Raw genomic sequence first — 19,618 nt, 5'->3', positions numbered from 1 at the left:
ACAAATATTTTGAATGTTTGATGACCTGAAATGTAGTTTGTTTACATATTTTATTCCCTTATATATAAAAAAAAATTAATCCTATTATTTAATTATTATTATGGATAAAAATCCAAAAATTGTTCAAGAAGATAGTTTTGTCCTTGTGCAAATTTATTTGAAATTTGTTTATAATAAACTAAAATCGCACACCATGTTGACAAGGTCACAAGGGCCGTTACAAAAAGAAAAAGAAACGCAACAGCCGTGGTTCGCGGAGAAGCGAGACTTCACTCCCATGCAAGCAGTTCCTTCTCCCTCTCGTCCTCAGCCATTCCTATGTATTTCGAATTTGTCCTAAATTCTTTTTAACATTCAACTTATTAGCATCTGATTTCTGATGGATTTTATTTTATTTTTTTGAAATTATGTTGATCGTAGGATTGCATGCATAATATATGGTGGTGGGTTCAATTATATTCAAATCATCTTGTTGTTGTTCCTGCTCGGAACCGAAACCCCCAAAATCGAAAACTTGTAATCGTCAGATAATTTCTTTTCTTTTGTTGCCTTAGTTGAGTTATATTGAAATTTCTTTGATTTATGAAATGCAGTTAAGTTAAGAGTCCATCTTGATGATGCAGCCTGAGGAGAAAATCGGGGAAGGGGAAGATAAAGAAGACAAAGGTATTCCTCAAATTATATAAATTTTATCTTTTCTTTTTGCTATTTAGTAAGGAAAGGATGGACTAAATAATAAATGGAATGAACTGGGAGGCAGTATTTCTTTGGCTTGGATTTCTATTTGATTTTACCATTTTCTTTTTTTTTTAACTTATTAATCACTGCCTATCTTAGCTATTCTGGAAAGCTTTTTGGAACTGAGACCCCAAAAATCAAAACCTTCGAATTGTCATATAATTTCTTCAATTAATTGAAATTTCCTTGAAATATGAAATGCAGTTGAGCCTGAGTCCACCCTGGTGATGCAACCTGCAGAGAGAACCGGTGAAGGAGAAGATGTAAAAAACAAAGGTATTCCTTAAATTATATAATCCTCTTTTCTTTGTGTCTATTTAGTAAGGAATGAATAAGATAGACTAAAAACTGTAACAGACTAGGAGGTCGTATTTTTTTTTTTTAGGATTTCTATTTGATTGTACCCTTTCTTTTACTTATTTATCACTGCCTGTCTTAACTATTTTGGAACTTAATTTGTGTACTAATTTTCATTGATTTTTTTAATTGATATTGTTTTATGCTTTAACAGAAGATAATATCAGCTAAGACTCCGGTTGTTTCTCAAACACTTATGGGATTAATCTTTCTCTTTATAGGACTAAAAAAGGGTATGTTTTATATGATTCTTTTTGTTGCTTTCAGTTTTTCAAGTGTACGTAGTTTGTTCTACTCTTTTGAAACTAGTTGTTGACACTTCATTGCTGCATCTTATACAACCACAGTGGTACAGGGTAAGCTTGTCAGAGATTAAGGACCGTGATGAGCAGGTAGCTTTACTGCTAGACGTGCTTAAATGGTAAGTGCATGTCTTTCTTTCGCTTGACTCTAGTTTTAGGATGGGTAAACTCCATATATACCCATATGGCACTTTGTGATTTTTTTTTCCTCAATTAGCTCCTTGTGGATAAGTTTTATTTACAGAGGGGTTACGTCGATAATTTCCTTCAAAAAGAACCTCTGCATTAAAGTTGACACCCCTCATTTTTTTGCTTTTGGTTTTAAGCGTTGGAAGAAGTTGGGTATGTTGAGATTGTTCCACCGAGTGACGATGTGCAGTCTGCAAAACGAACCAAGTCTGGAATTTTTGAGGCTAGACCAAAATTGAAGAAACAAAAGCTTAGGCTAGGTATGCTTTATCTACAGTTGTTTTGCCCTTCGGTTTATCTTGTATGCTGTTTGTTGAAAATGTGAGATATATATTATGCTTGTGGCAGGGAGCATACTCTCGGAGCGGAGACAGAACAAAGAGAAATGGAGGTATAATGAAGGTATGCCTGACATGACATTGAATTATTTGGATATTTTGTATTAATCTTGCATTCTACTAGGTGTGATATTGAAATGTTTGATTGCTCATGTTTTGGAACCCTTGGAGTGTGTGCATGAGAGAGGGATATGCATTGACAATAAGAAATGAGAGAAATGAAAAGTAGTCAAGTTGGCTTTTAAGAGAACGATGACAATGACCAAGAGGCTGGTTTGAAAAGAAAGTTACACTGATGGTTACATTTAGGGATATTTGATGTCTCCTTGGTCAACATTATCATCACACATTACAGTGGAGGTGCAAATAATCTTACGGTTGGAAGCTACCTTATTTACTGGTATTTGTGCACTCTCATTTGGGGTATTCATATGATGTGGAAGTTCCTGTGACCCAGCATTTATTAGTTTTTGGTCTGCTCAATTGCTCAATTAAGCTTTAATCCCAAACTAATTGGTTTGGCTAGATGAATTTGTTTTCTTCATTCTGCTCACTTAAGTAGCCAAACTCTTTTTGGGCCAAACTCTTGATTTGTGGCTTCGAACCATGATTTATTAGCTTTAGATGCTACAGTGAAATCATGGCCTGCCGCATAAAGCAACTTTTCTTTTTTGAAAATGAACTAATTTTTAATGTTTTCATTGTAAGATTAGGTGGATACTGTGTTTCTTAAGGCGGTTAAAGTGGGAGTTCATAGAGTTGATTGAGTTATTTAGTATAACTCTTTAGAGTCTTGTGATTTTCTTTTTGAAGTCTCACTTTCACTCACTGTAAACAGATTTGGAGCAGGAGGCTAAAATAGAGGATTCAGAAGAGGAAGACTTGTTAGGTAGCACTTTCCACTCATGTTATAAGATTATTGATTTCTTTTGTTCCCCTTTCTATGTTGCTTATGTGTTTGTGGTTTTTGGTGGTTTTTACCTCTTACAATTTTGGAACTTAATTTTCTTGGTTCTTTTTTTTAAAAAAAATTCCGTTTACAGTGGATGGATGCATCAGTGATTACAGTGGTTCCTCTGATGACAGATACGAGAGTTATTATTGGTTTGATGAGTTTGGGAAAAGGATTTGTTATATCTCTTTGTTGCTTTGAATTTGTGAGGTGTAAATAGTGATGTCAAGTTGTCTTCTTGTTTCTACTTTTAAAAGGTGATTTTGCTCTTCCCGACCTTTTCCTGCAATTCTCTCAACTTGGCAATGGAAAACTGGCTTTCACTATTTAGGATCCGTAAACAATTTGTGAAAAGATTCATTGCTCAAGTAATAAAAGAATGCATATCAACGCTTTAACCAAATGATATATGAGCTTCATTTCGAACTTTTAATAGGTTCTTATTGGTTATATTTATTGATTAAGGTGTAGTTTGTTGAGTTTGTACCATTTATGCATAATGCAAATTGTCACATCATTCACTTTCATTCCTCATGTTTTCAAAGAGCATGTTATTGACATTAGCCTCATTACTGTATGTTATGGAATGGCAGTGGTACAAAGTATGCTTGGTAGATGACAAAACAGAGGATGATCAGGTAGCTTTGCTGCTAGACGTGCTTAAATGGTATGCAAAAAGTCTTTCTTTGCTTGCCTTTATTTAAATGATAGATTGAATTGTATGCTATATTGAAATGTTGTGCTTTCTGCAGCAGTGACCAGTCCGAAATTCACTCTATTTATAAGTATCATACTCCTGATCTGTTTAAAGCTCGCATGACCTAGGAAGAGGCCGATGGCGTTGCTGGTTGGTTCCTCTGCCCTATCTTCTTGACTTTCCCCTTGGACAAAATACCAGGGTTAAAGTTTGTTTTTTCCCCATATTTTTTGAGGGTCCGGAGAAGTTGAGTTCGTGGAGCCACGTAGCTACGCCATATTCCTTAATTAGGACCTAGGCTGTCTTGCGAGTTGATGAAAGTGACCAAGAATGTCTCAAATTTTAGTACTAACTAATATTCATAGCATTGAATATATACTGAAGGTTATCTATAAAGTTTGCATTTTAACCTAAATTATTTGGACAACATAGAGTTTTATTCTCCTTATTCGTATCTTTGAGTGCTTACATTTTTTTAAGCACTTAAACCGAATCTCCTCCAGCAAAGAATACCTTTGTCTTGGTCGTAAATCTTCAATGTAGATACTCGTAGCCAAGTTTTGCAAATCTTGTTATGATCTCTTGCACCTCTTCTACATCAAGAACTGGCATTAATTGGATTATCATATAAACCTTATAACAAATCCTTCAAATAGAGAATGTGTACGTCTGTGTGTTAGGGATTATGCTCTCTATCTCAAGTACATTATGATCTGAGCGGCACTCGGGTGGATGCTTCCACGCAAGCCAGTTCAAAAGGATCAATTATATTTGAGTAGGCACACATTATAGTCACGAGTTAGCTTATGAAATGTATTAGTAAAATCATAAGGCATAGTGAATGTTATATATGCAACTATTAATCCCACAGAAAGGAAAAAATCTCATAAAAAGGAAAATTTTTTTAATAATAATGAAAAGAGTATAAAGAAATTGAGAATATAAACGCATCATCGTTGAGCCATAAGGGTAGCAGACATTCTATTCCATTCACGGCCTATATTAAATTTCTTTCGTCAAGTTACATTTAGGTTACTAGATTAATTTAATTAGTGATCAAGCAATTAAAAACATTAAATACAGAATTAGAATAAACAATTGATATTTCATTGAAAATAAGCAAAAGAGAGATAAAATATTCAAATTACATGTTGAGTTCAATTTCAATTCTAGATAAAAAAAATTAGTTTATGCTGAAAAATCAAAATATAATCCAAAGAAAATGAACCCTTGTAACAATTAAAAAAAAACTAAGAATAAAAGAGAAGAACACAAAACTAAAGATTTATCAAATTTTCAATCTTTAATCTCCAATCTTGCCAATCTTTCTTGCTTTCTTGGTTGTTCTGTAGCCACTTGTCTTAAGAGAAAACCTAGTAAAAACCTCTCCTTTAATTGCTCTGAAAGTCTCTTTTATAGCCTCCAAAAGACCTAATTCTGCTAAAATTCAGAAAAGGAAAGCTTGGATTTTGGAACCGGGTGCTACAACCTTGCTCCTCGGGTGCCGTGGCTTTGCTCCTCCGAGCGCTGCGGCCCTACCTCTTTGGCACTGTGGTGCCGTGCTCCCTAGTCCTAGTGTGGGACTTTGCAGCATCAGGGCACTGCAACCTTGCTTTCCTCAAGGCCGCGGCCTTGCTTCTTTATGCTGCTTTGTGCAGAATTTGCTGCAGTCTAGCTTCTTGCGACACGATTTTTAGCTTTTGCTGATCCGATCTGGAAACATAGTAAACATGAAAGTTGTATCCCTATCTCTTATCTGTCCAATGACTAAAGAATTATATCCATTGGATTTCTGGAATGAAAGTTATGCTCGAAATACTACAACATGTACGAATAAAGTTATCACCATACGCGCACGGATTATCATCAAATAAAGTTTTTTCATCAAATTTCCTACAAAAGCAATAAAATATATCTGAAATAACTAAACTTAATTTCAAAGCAATTTAAATAAAATTAAATTAAAATAATTTAAACTAAACTACTCAACATGTGTTTGAACTTAAATAAAAAAGCAACTAAAATACTTAATTTCGAACCCAAAGTCTCAATAACTTAGCTACTTAAGTATTTAAAATATGACAAAATAACTTTATGTAATAGGGTTATCACACCCTAAACTTAATATTTTATTAGTTCTCGAGCAAAACATAAAATAAAAAGAAATAACATAAATTAAAAAACATAACTAACTAGAAGCAGTTTGCACCAAATCAATTATCTCCTTTTCAGTTCTTCATAAGTTATCCCCTATTCTCAATTCAAAGCATAACATAAATATCATTCAAGTTCACGTTTCAATTCAAATGCAAACTCATCTTCAAATGGATTTCCGTGTATGTGTGCAATCTTTTTACCAAGAATATCATGTCGTCCGAATAAATTTATGCTCGTACAAAGTTTAAATTAGTACTAGAGTTTCATATGTTTAGTTTTCATCTCTCTCTCCACTAATATAGACTAATATTTAATCAAGGATCCTTAGGACTTTAATTGACTTATAATGTACAGCTAGGGTTAATGTAGGATACAAGATGTAATGTGGCTCAAATCACCTTAAACACATAATCATTATAGGACCTATATAAAGCTTCAACTTCATTCTCAAAATAACACCCTCTTCTTCACTTCAAACTTTTCTTTTATTAAACATTTTGTTCTTTTTTTAAACACTTTATTTTTCTTCAGCAAAGTTCGAACATTTTTTCTTCTTTTTTTTTTCTTTCATTTTGTCTTCACATTGGGATTGATTGTTTATTGGGTTTCCTGATTTATTTGGTAATAAATCTTTGTATTGCTATTGACCTCATTGAGGAAGGCTTTTCAACCTTTATATTCTTTATTCTGGTCGTTACTTTATAACAAGATTATAATTTTATATAATAAGATAAGATATATATTAAAGGGTGTTTTCTATAATGCATTTTTTCAACAACTTTAAAAAATTATATATTAATAGTATACTGTTTAAATAAGTCCATAAACTATTTAAGAACATTCAAATAAGTTTTTTTTTATTACGTTCAATTAAGTTTTTATATTTTTATTTTAAGTTAAATAAGCCTTTATAACTACTGGTTGACTAATTGCTATTACTTAAATTGTCATTTGTCATTTTATATTTACATACATTAATGTGGAGGGTGAAAAATATCACAAAATCATATTATTATACTAAATTAGTATGTCATGTTATTATCAATTATGATACCTTAACATGTCATGTCATCATCAATTATAAAATATTAGTATGTCAAGTCAACATACATGGCATATAATAACAAATGATATTTGTCTAAGTCAATCATTAGTCATAGACGCTTATTCGACTCAAAATAAAATACAAAAATTTATTTAATTTAAAATAAAAATATAAAAGCTTAATTAAATGTAACAAAAGTATAAAAACTTATTTAAATTGTTTTAAATAGTTTAAGTATTATTTTAGATATTATGTCAATTTTCTTTTATTGAAAATCCATGCATAGTCAATAATATGCATGGTCAATTAAAATAAAATTTTAACCTAAAAAGCATATTTATAAAGTGAAGGAAGTTTCTTATTTATAAACTCAATGCGCATTCAACTTTTACTAACATGAGATTCATTATACATTCTCCGATCTTGTAATTTATAATATTTGTAATTAAATTAATATTATATATTTAGATCACCAAATTAACCCTGTTATTGGTTAACCCAATTAATTTACGTCATAAATGCATGATTACCAAAATAATAAAAAATTAAATAAAATAGCACACCATGTTTACAAGGTGACAAGGGCCATTATAAAAAAAAAAAAAAGCAACACAACAGCCGTGGTTCGTGGGGAAGCGAAACTTTCGTTACCATGCAAGCAGTTCTTTCTCCGTCTCATCGTCAGGTTTCGCTCCTCAGCCTTCCCTACGGTTTCGAAATTGTCCTTAATTCTTTTTAACTTTCAAATCATTATCATCTGATTATGGATTTGATTTGATTTGATTTGATTTTTTAAATTTTGTTTATCGTAGGATTGCATTGCATCGCATGCATAATATAATGATGGTGGGTTTCAATTATTGTTAATTTCAAAGCATCTTGTTGTTGTTCTTGCTTGCAACCGAAACCCCCAAAATCAAAAACTTGGAATCGTCATATAATTTCTATTCGTTTCCTGCCTTTGTTTGTTCCATTAATTGAAATTTCTTTGACATATGAAATGCAGTTGATGGTGCAGCCTGAAGAGAAAATCGGGGAAGGGGAAGATAGAAAAGACAAAGGTATTCCTCTAATTATATAATCATCCTCTTTTCTTAATGCGTGTAACAGACTTTTTGGGAACCAAAGCCCCTAAACAATGTAACAGACTTTTTTGTCATCTAATTTCATTTCGTTGTTTTTTTTTTCTTTTGCTGTCTTAGTTTGTTCAATTAATTGAAATTGCTTTCACATATGGAATGCAGTTGAGCTGGAGTCCTCCTTGGTGATGCAACCTGAAGAGAAAATCGGTGAAGGAGAAGATGTTAAAAACAAAGGTATTCCTTAAGTTCTATAATCCTCTTTTCTTTTTGGCTATTTAGTAAGGAATGAATAAGATGGACTAAAAAATGTAACAGACTAGGAGGCAGTATTTTTTAGGTTAGGTTTTCATTTGATTTTACCCTTTCTTTACTTATTTTTTGCTACCTGTCTTAACTATTTTGGAACCTGATGTGTGTATTAATTTTCATTGATTTCTTTTTTACATCAATATTGTTTTATGCTTTAACAGTAGATAATATCAGCAAGGACTCCTGTGGTTCCTCAAACAGTTATGGGACTAATCTTTCTCTATATAGGAATAGAAAAAGGGTATGTTTTATATGATTCTTTTTGTTGCTTTCAGTTTTTTCAAGTGTAAGTAGTTTGTTCTGTTCTTTGGAAACTGGTTCTTGAACTTCATTGCTCCACTTTATGCAACCAGTGGTACAAGGTAAGGTTCTCAGAGATGCATTACCGTGATGAGCAGGTAGCTTTGCTGCTAGACGCACTTAAATGGTAAGCGCAAGTCTTTCTTTCACTTGACTCTAGTTTCATGATGGGTAAACTCCACATATACTCTCTGTGCTTTTAACTTTTTTCCATATAATACTGTAATTTTTTTCTTAATTAGCACCATGTGGATAAGTTTTATTTTCTAAGGGGTTACATCCTTAATTTCCCTCGTAAAATTACAAAAATACTCTAAGAGGTTAAGTTTGAATTGAGGGTATTTGGTAATTTTATCAAGCGAAATTAGCAAGATAATCCCTCGTCGGAGCAATAACTTAATAAGAGGGCACTGATTGAGAAAAATCAAATTATAGGGTGCAATGTGGAAAAAGTTGAAACCAAAAGAGGTGTAAGTGGAATTTACTCCTTTTATGATTATGGATGAGTTATTTGCTATTAGATGAATGATACAATTTTATGTTTTCTTCAACAGTGATAAGTTTGAACTCCCTTCTATTTATCGATACCATAGTATCCGTTTGTTTGAAGCTTACATGACATATGCTGAGGCTCAAAAAGTCCGTGGTTAGTTCCCTCACTTTGCTCCCTCTCTTTTCAGTTTTCCCCCAGGAAAAAGAACCTTTGCGTTTAAAGTTGACTCCCTCCCCCCCACCCCCTTTTCTTTTCTGTTTTGGTTTTAGCGTTGGAAGAAGTTGCGTATGTTGGATTGGTTCCAATGAGTGACAATGTGCAGTCTGCAAAACGAACCAAGTCTGGAATTTTTGAGGCTAGACCAAAATCAAAGAAACAAAAGCGTAGCCTAGGTATGCTTTATCTACAGTTGTTTTGCCCTTCTATTTATCCTATATGCTGTTTGTTGAAAACATGAGATCTATATTATGCTTGTGGCAGGCAGCATACTCTCAGAGCGGAGACAAAACAAAGAGAAATGGAGGTATAATGAAGGTATGCCTCACATGATGTTGAATTATTTGGATATGTCGTATTAATCTTGCATTCTACTAGGTGTGGTATTGAAATGTTTCATTGCTCATGTTTTAGAATCCTTTGGTAATTTGTGTCTGTTAACGGGGGATTGTTGGTGTGTGTGCATAAGAGAGGGATATGCATTGACAATAAGAAATGTGAGAAAAGAAAAGTAATCGAGTTGGCTTTTAAGAAAAAACCGACAATGACCAAGAGGCTGGTTTGAAAAGAAAGTTACAATGATGGATATTTGATGTCTCATTGGTAAACATTATTGTCACACATTACAGTTGAGGTGCAAATAATCTTAGGATTGGAAGCTATATTATTTACTGGTATATGTGCACTTTTGATGGGGGTATTCATAAGATGTGGAAGTTCATGTAGCCCAGCATTTGTTAGTCTTTGGTCTGCTCCATTGCTCAATTAAGCCTTAATCCCAAACTAACAGGTGTGGCTTGATGAATTTGTTTTCTTCATTTTGCTCACTTAAGTAGCCAAACTTTTATTTGTCTTCAGACCTTGATTTATTAGCTTTAGGTGCTACAGTGAAATCATGGTCTGCAGTGTAAAGCCACTTTTCTCTTTTGATAATGAACTAATTTTTAATGTTTTCATTGTAAGATTAGGTGGATACTGTGTTTCTAAGGGTTGTTAAAGTGGGAAGTCTTAAGAGTTGATTGAGTGATTGGGTATAACTCTTTAGAGTCTTGTGATTTTCATTTTGAAGTCTTACTCTTTCACTCACTGTAAACAGATTTGGAGCAGGAGGCTAAAATAGAGGATTCCGAAGAAGAAGACTTCTCAGGTATCACTTTACACTCATGTTATAAAACTATGGATTTTTTTGTTTTCCTTTCTCTGTTGCTTATGTGTTTGTGGTTTTTGGTAGTTTTATCTCTTACATTTTTGGAACTTAAGTTTGTGTTGTCTTATCATTGATTGATGGTTCTCTCCTTTGTTCTTTTTTTTTTTAATAATTGCATTTACAGAGGATGAATGGAGCAGAGATTACAGTGGTTCCGATGACACATACGAGGGTTATTATGGTTTTGATGAGTTTGGGAAAAGGGTTTGTTATATCTTTTTGTTACTTTAATTTGTGAGGTGTATGTAGTGATGTTGAGTTGCCTTCTTATTTCTACTCTTAGAAAGTGATTATGCTCTTCCCTGCCTCTTCCTGCAATTCTCTCAACGTGGCAATGGAAAATTGGCTTTCACTATTTAGGATTGGGTTGTCAAATATTATTCACTGTTTGTGAGAAATTCTTTGCATCAGTAAACAATTTGTGAAAAGATTCATTCTTCAAGTAGTAAAAGAATGCATATCAAAGCTTTAACTGACTGATATATGAGTTTCATCTGGAGCTTTTAATAGGTTCTCGTTGGTTATATTTATTAAGGTGTAGTTTGTTGAGGTTATACCATTTATGCATAATGTGGATGGTCACATCATCTGCGTTCATTTCTCATGTTTCAAAGAGCATATTATTGACAGGAGCCTCATTGCTGTACATTATGGAATGGCAGTGGTACAAAGTATGCTTGTTAGATGAGAAAACAAAGGATGATCAGGTAGCTTTGCTGCTAGACGTGCTTAATTGGTATGCAGAAGTGTTGCTTTGGCTTGACTTTATTCAAATGATAGATTGAATTACATGCTATATTGAAATGTTGTGCTTTCTGCAACAGTGACCAGTCTGGAATTCGTTCTATTTATGTATATCATACTCCGGATCTGTTTAAAGCTCGCATGACCAAGGAAGAGGCCGATAGAGTTGCTGGTTGGTTCCTCTATCCTATCTTATTGATTTTCCCCTGGGACAAAATACCTATGTGTTAAAGTTTGTTTTTTTATGCCGTATTTTTTTAGGGTTGGGAGAAGTTGAGTTTGTGGAGCCACTAAGTTATATCATAGCCCTTGATTAGGACTTAGGCTATCTTGCAAGTTGATGAAAGTGACCAAGAATGTCGTGTAATCATTTTCATGTTACGTATTAGTATTGGACTTGGAACTACTTGTATTTAATGGGAATGTCTTTTGAAGTTACTAATTTAGTGGGAGGCTATCAAGAAAGTGTCCCAAAGGTTTTCAAGACTGTATTTGAATGTTATATAAAATAGTTATATCGTATTAGATATTTCTAGCCAAGATTTCACATCTTATTATCATCTCTTGCACTCTTACTACATCAAGAACGACCTTAATTGTATTATCATTAAGACTTGAGAGATTTCTTGTGTATATTTATAGACAATATTAGCATGTGTAAATTATCTTTTTTGATCACTTAAGGTAGTGTGAATAGTGAGTCACTAATTTAATTAATTGCTTATTAACAAAACATTTTTTTTTCACTTGATTAGTTAAAATTTTTAATTAATTTATAAAATCTTAATTAATTTAACTAATTTAAAAAAACCATAAATTTCTAATTTAATTAATTGATTAATTAATAATACACGATTCTTTATAATTAGTTTAATTATGTAATTAATTTCCTAAACCTTGAATTAATTTAAATAAATAAGTTGCAATCGGCAATGGAAAATTAATTAATTTTATAAAATGACTTCCCGCGACTTTCTGCACTAGCTGTAAACAAGAAAGGCAAATTGTACAAGAGTTTAGGGAGCGGGTTGATCATAGGTGGCACTGGAAAATTGAATTGCAACGACAACTATTTGGTTGGGAATTTCAGCAGTGGACGAGTTTATGGAGTCATTTAAGGCAGCATACCCTGCGTGAAAGTTTGCATGATAAAGTAATTTGGAAGGCTATCATGAATGGAACATACACATCCAATCCTTTTACAAAAAAATACTTAAATCACACGGGGACAAGAATGAGTTGTGGAAAAGTATATGGATGGGCTTGGTGCCTTAAAGGAGTTGAGGTCATATGTGTGGCAACTAATGTGGAGGAAGGTAGCAGTGAAGGAAGAATTAGCTAAAAATGAACAAAAAGAGGACTGCTAGATGATGATCAAATTATGAGCCCACTTTGCAATAAAAAACAAGAAACGATTAACCACCTGTTTCTCACTCGTTATGAATCTTGGAAGATTTGGTGTATGCGGTGTGCGAAATGGACTGTGAATTGGGTAATATCACCAGATCCTCAGTCAGCTTTTATGGTATATATAGTGATCTATGTCTTCTTATAATGATCAATTTAATCTATGGTTAATTACTTTCTACGTTATTATTTGGTCACTGTGGAAATTCCGTAATGACATTATTTTTAATGGTAAAGAGTGGGATGTGTTTCAGTTATATGAGATCACTAAATTGAGAGTTGCTGTAGGGGTCAAATCTAAATGGCCTCAACTGAGGATATTCATCATAGTCCTAACTCCTGACATCGCGAAAAGAGTAAAAGGACTTAAAATAACTAGATAGGAAACCAGATGAATTGGCCCTCCAAATGGATGGATGAAATTTAATGTGGACAGGGCTTCATTGAGAGGAACGGGTGAGGCTAGGATTGGAGGAATCATGAGAGCTAGTGATGGTACGGTTATAGTAAGGTTTTCTAAGTCTCTGGGCATTCCGGATTCAAACATGGTAGGAGCGATGGCCATTAGAGAAGCTTTCCTCATTTTGTGTAATCGTTTCCTCATGTTGTAAATCGTATAGATTATGGATAGAGAGTGACTCAATGAATACGATGTTTTGGATCAAAAATCTTGAGGAGGTGCCTTGGAGAATTAGAGACAGGGTGACGAGTATGGAAATTTTGCAAAAGAAGGTCAAACAGTGGAAAGCAAGTCGTCATGTTTTCAGAGAAGGTAATTGTGAGGCAGACAAGCTGGCAAAGGAGGGAATTCGCTCATACAATTGTTGGGAAAAACGGCAGATATTAATTCGGAACAATTGAATGATGAGAACTGAGTTTTCTGTAGAATATAGTGGAACATATATAATGGGAACTGTTTCGGAAATTTTCAAGAACTCTAAAATTGGGAAGAGATTGTAAGCTGCTAGGACTCGTTTCCTGATTGAATTATCAACAGATTGATGGGTACACTGTTAATCTGGACTGGGCGGGCTGCATTCCAAAAGATAATACTTGGACAACAACCAATTAATTTGGATGCTCTTTGGTTCCATACGAGTTGTTGATTCCTTTTATTGCCCAAATCTCTCTCGAGATTGTGGGGTTATTATTTTTCTTTTTATTCTACATTTGTACTAATAAAATCCAAAGCCAATTGCAATAAAATTGCTTTTTTTTTTGAATAAATGAGATATTATATTAATTTATTAATTTAATTAATTACTTAATTATAACACATTACTAAACAATAATTAAATAATATTTTTAACTAACTCATTCGCACCTTAAGTACTTTAAATATTTTTTAAATTAAATAATATTACTAATTTAAGTAATTGCTTATTAACTATAACATTTTTCATTTGATTGGTTAAATTCTTTAATTAATTTAATAAAACCTTAATTAATTTAAAATTTTTTTAAGAACCCTAAATTTACTAATATAATTAATTGATTAGCTACTAATACATGATTCTTTATAATTTGTTTAATTATGCAATTAATTCCATAAACCCTAAATTAATTTCAATAAAAAAGATATTATATAAATTTACTAATTCAATTAATTGCTTAATTGCTTACTTATAACACAATCCATTACTTAATCAACCCTAAAATACATTAAACTCGTTAACACCTTAAATTAAATAATATTACCAATTAAAACATTTTCTCATTTTATTAGTTATATTCTTTTATTAATTTAATAAAACTTTAATTTATTTAAATATTTCTACCTTAAACCCTACCGCCTCGTAAACTTTTAAACAAGCTAAACCCATGAATTCCTTGTCATAGAAGCCTAGCTCATACTGATTCCTGATTACTTAGTAGAAATAAAATAAAATCATCAACACAGAAAACGCTAATCAAACATACAACAATAACATGTGTAGCAATTACTTCAATTTCATTAACAGCAACTCCTCAATCAAACATTATCAACTGGTTGCTACTAAGCAATGTGATTCAATTTCATCAACAACACTTAAACCCTCATTGAGAAAACCTTAAACACTAATACAAAGAAAACCCAGATGAACCGATTGCTAAATCTTCAAAAAAATTTAAATAATAATGGGAGAAAGCTTGTCGTTCATGTAGTTTCGCTATCGGTCGAAGCTTCAATTGGCGAAGGACCTCAAACGGCTGGTGAAGGATGCAAAGGCGAATGGGAAATCAAAGGGCCTGAGTTGTGTTAGACGAGAACTCTGGGGAGAAATCAATCGGCTAACCAATTGACCCTTTCGTTGGCATCGATTCGATGAGTAGTTGTCGACTAAAGGTGGCGTTGTGGTGGGGCAACAGGCAAGAGAGAGGCAAAGCATGGGGAGAAATGAGGGAAAAAAGGGAAACGAGAGGAGGGAGTAATGGGGGAAAAAGGCCTGCTCAAGATTTTAAATGAGCTTATCGACAGAAATTTCTATTAATAATTATTTTTAATTACCAACGAAAATTCCGTCAGTAAAATTATAGAACTTTAAATTAGTTTCACCATTAAAGTTGTTGACAGAAATTCCATTGGCATATCTGTCGCTAGGCCTTTTACTAAGTTCAAAAGTGTTGCCGATGGAAATTCCATCGACAGTTTCATATCTTTGCCAATTGGATGTTTCATTGGCAACATTGGTAGGAAAATTTCGTCGGTATCTCCTTTCCAAAGGAAAATGTTGGTTGGTAATCTTGGCGCGTTGTTCATTCATTTTGCACCATTGTATTACCGATGGAACTTAGTTTGTTGGTAAATTTCATTGGAATTTCATCGATAATACTTCGAATTGTCAAATAAATATTGATGGAAAATTTTTTGCCGTTAAAACTCTTTTTTTTTTTTGTAGTGTTAATGATGCTTGAGAATGATTAGGAGTGATGCTTAATGACTATCGATACCTTGGACATATCTAAGAACTAATTTACATACATCTTGAAAATGAGTGTTTGATGCACATGTTGAACATAATGCTCATACTCTTCTAGTTCCATGAATACTTGAGTATTAGATGAATATATTGAATATTTACCTGAATGCTTATTTATTTTAAGCCTATGATTTATCCCCTAACATTTGATCTCTTAAGAATTTCTAACAATTGGTGTTTAGCTTATGAATTCTTGAGGGGGAGAAAATCTTTAAGATTATCCCATGGTTCCTTCAACCAAATTGGTATCATGAGTGCTTAAGATCTTCAATGAAAAGTTATGGTAAGAATCCCACAATTGCTATTTGTCATTCATGGTAATATCTTTTCAACACCAAATTGATTTTGTTCTTCACATTGCTTTTCACTCATACTTGAACGATGAAATGCATAGTTGGTGTCAAGCTCTAAGTCTTCTAAATTGGTATCTAGTCCTGAACTTATATCAAGCTTATATTATCTCTTTTCACTTGAGCTTTTAAATTGATTATATCTTTCTTAAATGTGTTTGAACTTTGCAAATTGATATGCTTGGTATGCTTAAAATCCTTCCAAAATGGGGAGTCCTGACTAATATTATGCCAATTGATATAGTGAGCTTTAAAATGATTCTATCCCTTCAAATTGACCTTGTGTTTATTTGCTCTTACAAAAAAGGACATTATACATTAACAATTGGTATGTTGAGTTTTAACACTTGGTATTGGAGCTGAATATTAGTGACATTATGTGCTCATTGAATATCCTTTCTCTCAAAAGGTACGTCAATTGTTATGCTTATCCTTCTTGAACTTCACTGTCGTTATGCCACATCTTAATTATATACATACATATATATGTGGCATACTTGATTATGGTTATCTTAATGTTTGGTCATCGTTGAGTGGTTGAATGACTTACACAGGACCTTGATGATTTATGAATTTATCATAAGTCCTATTTTTTAAGCTTAAGTGTTTTATTGTCATAGTTCTAAACCGTTTTGATATAATAAAAAAGAGAGACGGTTTATGAACATATTTAAACTTACCTTGTACTTGATATGACTTGATATCAAAGCTGAAACTTTTTAAAACTCCATGCACGCGTTGAGAGGGATAATGTAGATTTAAATTTTTTTTTTTTTAAATCCTTCTCACTTAAGCTTAAATGATTTCAAAAAATACTTAAAGACGAACAGAATTAGGGGAAGCTTTCAAAGGAGATTTCAAATAAAATTATGCTCATGATTTTTCGTAAACCTTATTTGAGTGATCCTTAACAAGTTTTTGAAATGATTTAACTTCCATACACTTGTTCTTACATAATTATAAGCTTGATTGCTTTAGTTGTGTGAATTCTTAAAGTTATTGAACCTTCACACACTTATTTCATAAAAATATCTACAAGCTTGAATGATTCAGTTGTATGAGTGTTAAACTTATTTGAATGAGTCTTTTTAAGCTCTTCTTAAGATTCACTCTTAAGATGATAAAGTTGCAAGATAGGTTTACAAGTGGTGAAGTTTATCTTAAGGCATTCAAAGATGATTGATCTACACTACACCAAGCTTGTTTCATGTCAAGAAACTTGAAGATTTAAAAGCCCCAGTCAATCCTAGAGCAAGGCTGATTGATCTAAAGGCAAAATGTGTGGAAATATTGAAAAAATCAAAGCCTCAATCGATCTTACGGGAGAATGGATGAAAATCTTGAAGAAACATAGCCTTATTTGATCCCAGTAGTTTCCCAATGGATCCCATAAGTCTCCTAATCGATCCTAAGGCAAGTTGGATGCAAAATTTCAAAATTTAAGAAGCCCCAATCAATCCCAAAGCTTCTCTAGTCAACTACAAGTGAATGTTAGACAAAAAACTCAAAGAACAAATGGCTAGTTTCTTGCCTGATTTATCTCCAATGGCTCCAAGACTTCCTCAACTATAACAAGGACCCCTTGGAAGCATTTCAAAGTGTGGAAGAAGAGAGAAACAAGCCAATCTCTTGAGAATCAAAATCTTGAAAAGAGAAAAGAGCAAAAGCAAGGATTCTTGAGTACAAACTTCACTTGTGCTTTCACTCCAATCTTTGTATTCATTATTTAGGCATACTTCCTCTCGTGTATTACCTAACAAAATTTACCTCTTAGAGGCACTCTTGCTATTCCTTGTTTCCACCCTTGTAAAGATTCTAATTTAATCTTGAAAAGTTAATGTGGGTTATGCTTGTTCTCGTGTAAAAGGGAATTTGTGGTTGCACTTGAAACTAATAAAAAGCGATTGTGAGGGTTATGTTGAGCAAGGAAAAAGCTATTTTGAGGGTTTTGATTGATCCTGTTAAAAAGTACGTTCCTTTAATAGATTTGAAACTCCTTGGTAATCCAAGAGAGAAGACATAGGCATTTAAGAAAGCCAAACATCTATAAAAATACTTGCATCTTCATTTTTCATTATTGTTTTGATTTGCCACTGTTCATTCCAAGAAAATCATTTTCATAAATTGCTTGAAATACTTAGTTACACTTTTCATTTCTTAGCTAGCATCCTTGTTAATCTTTCTTATGCTTTCTTGACTTATTTATATCATTTTAAAAAGACTTCTTGAAAATAGTTCTTGATTGTGCTTTGATTGGTTTACATTTCAAATAACATATTAATAATTTCAAAAATGATCTTTGGCTTATATTTTGATTGTGTAGACCTGCATAAGATTGACACAATCATCAAAGTTTTCTTTAGAACTTCTTTTACAAGCTTTGAAGACAATTTTTTATCTGAGATCGACTGATGGTTCCTCATAGTCCACTGTACCTATTCATTCTTGTTGTCCAAAAATTTTTAAACTCCAATTCAACCCCCTCTTGGACATTCTTGTCACTTGTTCATTGAGCTAACATTATAACATTATATGATAAAATAAGATATATATATATATATCTATTAAAGGGTGCGTTCTTTAATGCATTTTTTTCACCAACTTCAAGAGATAATATATTAATTTCAAAATTTTTTAATAAATATCACTATGAAAAATATCTATTGCCATTTGTTAAAATTTTCTTCTATTGAAAATCCATGCATAGTGAATAATATGCATGCTCAATTAAAGTAAAATTTAACTAAATTGAACAATAACTATTAGTTAAGATATAAAATACAAGCTAAAGCAATAATTGTTTTTAATATAATAAGCAAAATACTATATTCTTTTTTTTTTTAGCAAAATTGTGTAGAAGTAGAATTCAATTAATTAATAGAATATTGATTGAAATAAATTGGTATTCCTCCGTAATATTATTAATTTGGAATTTGTTTCATAATATAACTTAAACACAAGAGACAAATTGCTTACTCAACCACATATCTCTTTTAACACGCACACACACACACATGCACACATAGAATCTGGTTAGAAGAAAATGCTTTTGTCAGATATCACTTACCATGATCTAGAATTCTACCACATATGCCTATCGACATATATAATTTTCCTTCAATGCTTCAACTTTTCATACATTTTGCCATAAGGTCGAGTATTGCTTCTCTAAAGTCAAGTTTTCAATGCTTCCTTCAACTTTTTCTTGCATTCTGCCATAGGATTGAGTAGGCACATTGTAGTCAAGTATGGCTTCACTTTATCTTCATTTGTGCATGTGTGGTTGAGTATGGCTTCCTTGTAATCGAGTATCAAGCTATAAAATGCTTGCTTTTGTTTCCTCTAATTGAAAACTTAATGTTTGAAAGCTCTTTGATATTTCTAAGCATAAATGATTTTTCAAACGTTTTCTAAGGCTTTAGAGGATTGGAATGATGAATCAAAACATTTTCAAATGCTTGCAATCGAATCTGAATCAATGTGCAATTTTGTCAAATTAAAACAAAAATCATTCCAAGTCTAACAATATATATATATATATATATAAAAGACTTGGTTATAATTAGTTTTCTATATATATATATATATATATATATATATATAATAAANATTATATATATATATATATATATATATATATATATAAAAGACTTGGTTATAAGTAGTTTTCTCCTTGGAAAAATCTATTTGAAATTTGTTCTTTATGCAGTAACCTACATGGTTAGAATTAAATCTAGGAAATAAAATTGTAAAGAAAATATGAAAAATGAGCCTA

The 19,618-nt window shown here is 32.3% G+C and overlaps 1 protein-coding gene and 1 long non-coding RNA gene across 2 annotated transcripts; both read left to right on the top strand.

The window, feature by feature from the left end:
- On the top strand, positions 228–11,609 carry LOC18587105. The gene is made up of 15 exons (XM_018128713.1): positions 228–320; positions 421–516; positions 624–666; positions 943–1,014; positions 8,020–8,091; positions 8,328–8,407; positions 8,520–8,593; positions 9,021–9,112; positions 9,229–9,351; positions 9,440–9,493; positions 10,272–10,322; positions 10,507–10,586; positions 11,045–11,118; positions 11,207–11,298; positions 11,388–11,609. The coding sequence occupies exons 2-15, from the start codon at positions 427–429 to the stop codon at positions 11,441–11,443; spliced, it is 1,053 nt and encodes a 350-aa protein (XP_017984202.1). The 5' UTR covers positions 228–320; positions 421–426; the 3' UTR covers positions 11,444–11,609.
- Positions 1,675–3,985, top strand: LOC108663571. The gene is made up of 6 exons (XR_001929678.1): positions 1,675–1,846; positions 1,935–1,988; positions 2,763–2,813; positions 2,968–3,133; positions 3,470–3,543; positions 3,632–3,985. It is a non-coding gene; the product is annotated as an uncharacterized LOC108663571 (long non-coding RNA).

Source organism: Theobroma cacao, chromosome 10 (assembly GCF_000208745.1).
Source record: "Theobroma cacao cultivar B97-61/B2 chromosome 10, Criollo_cocoa_genome_V2, whole genome shotgun sequence".
In the NCBI taxonomy this organism is placed as follows: domain Eukaryota; kingdom Viridiplantae; phylum Streptophyta; class Magnoliopsida; order Malvales; family Malvaceae; genus Theobroma; species Theobroma cacao.
The sequence above is the reverse complement of the archived record's forward strand: the minus strand, read 5'-3'. Positions and strand labels throughout refer to the sequence as shown.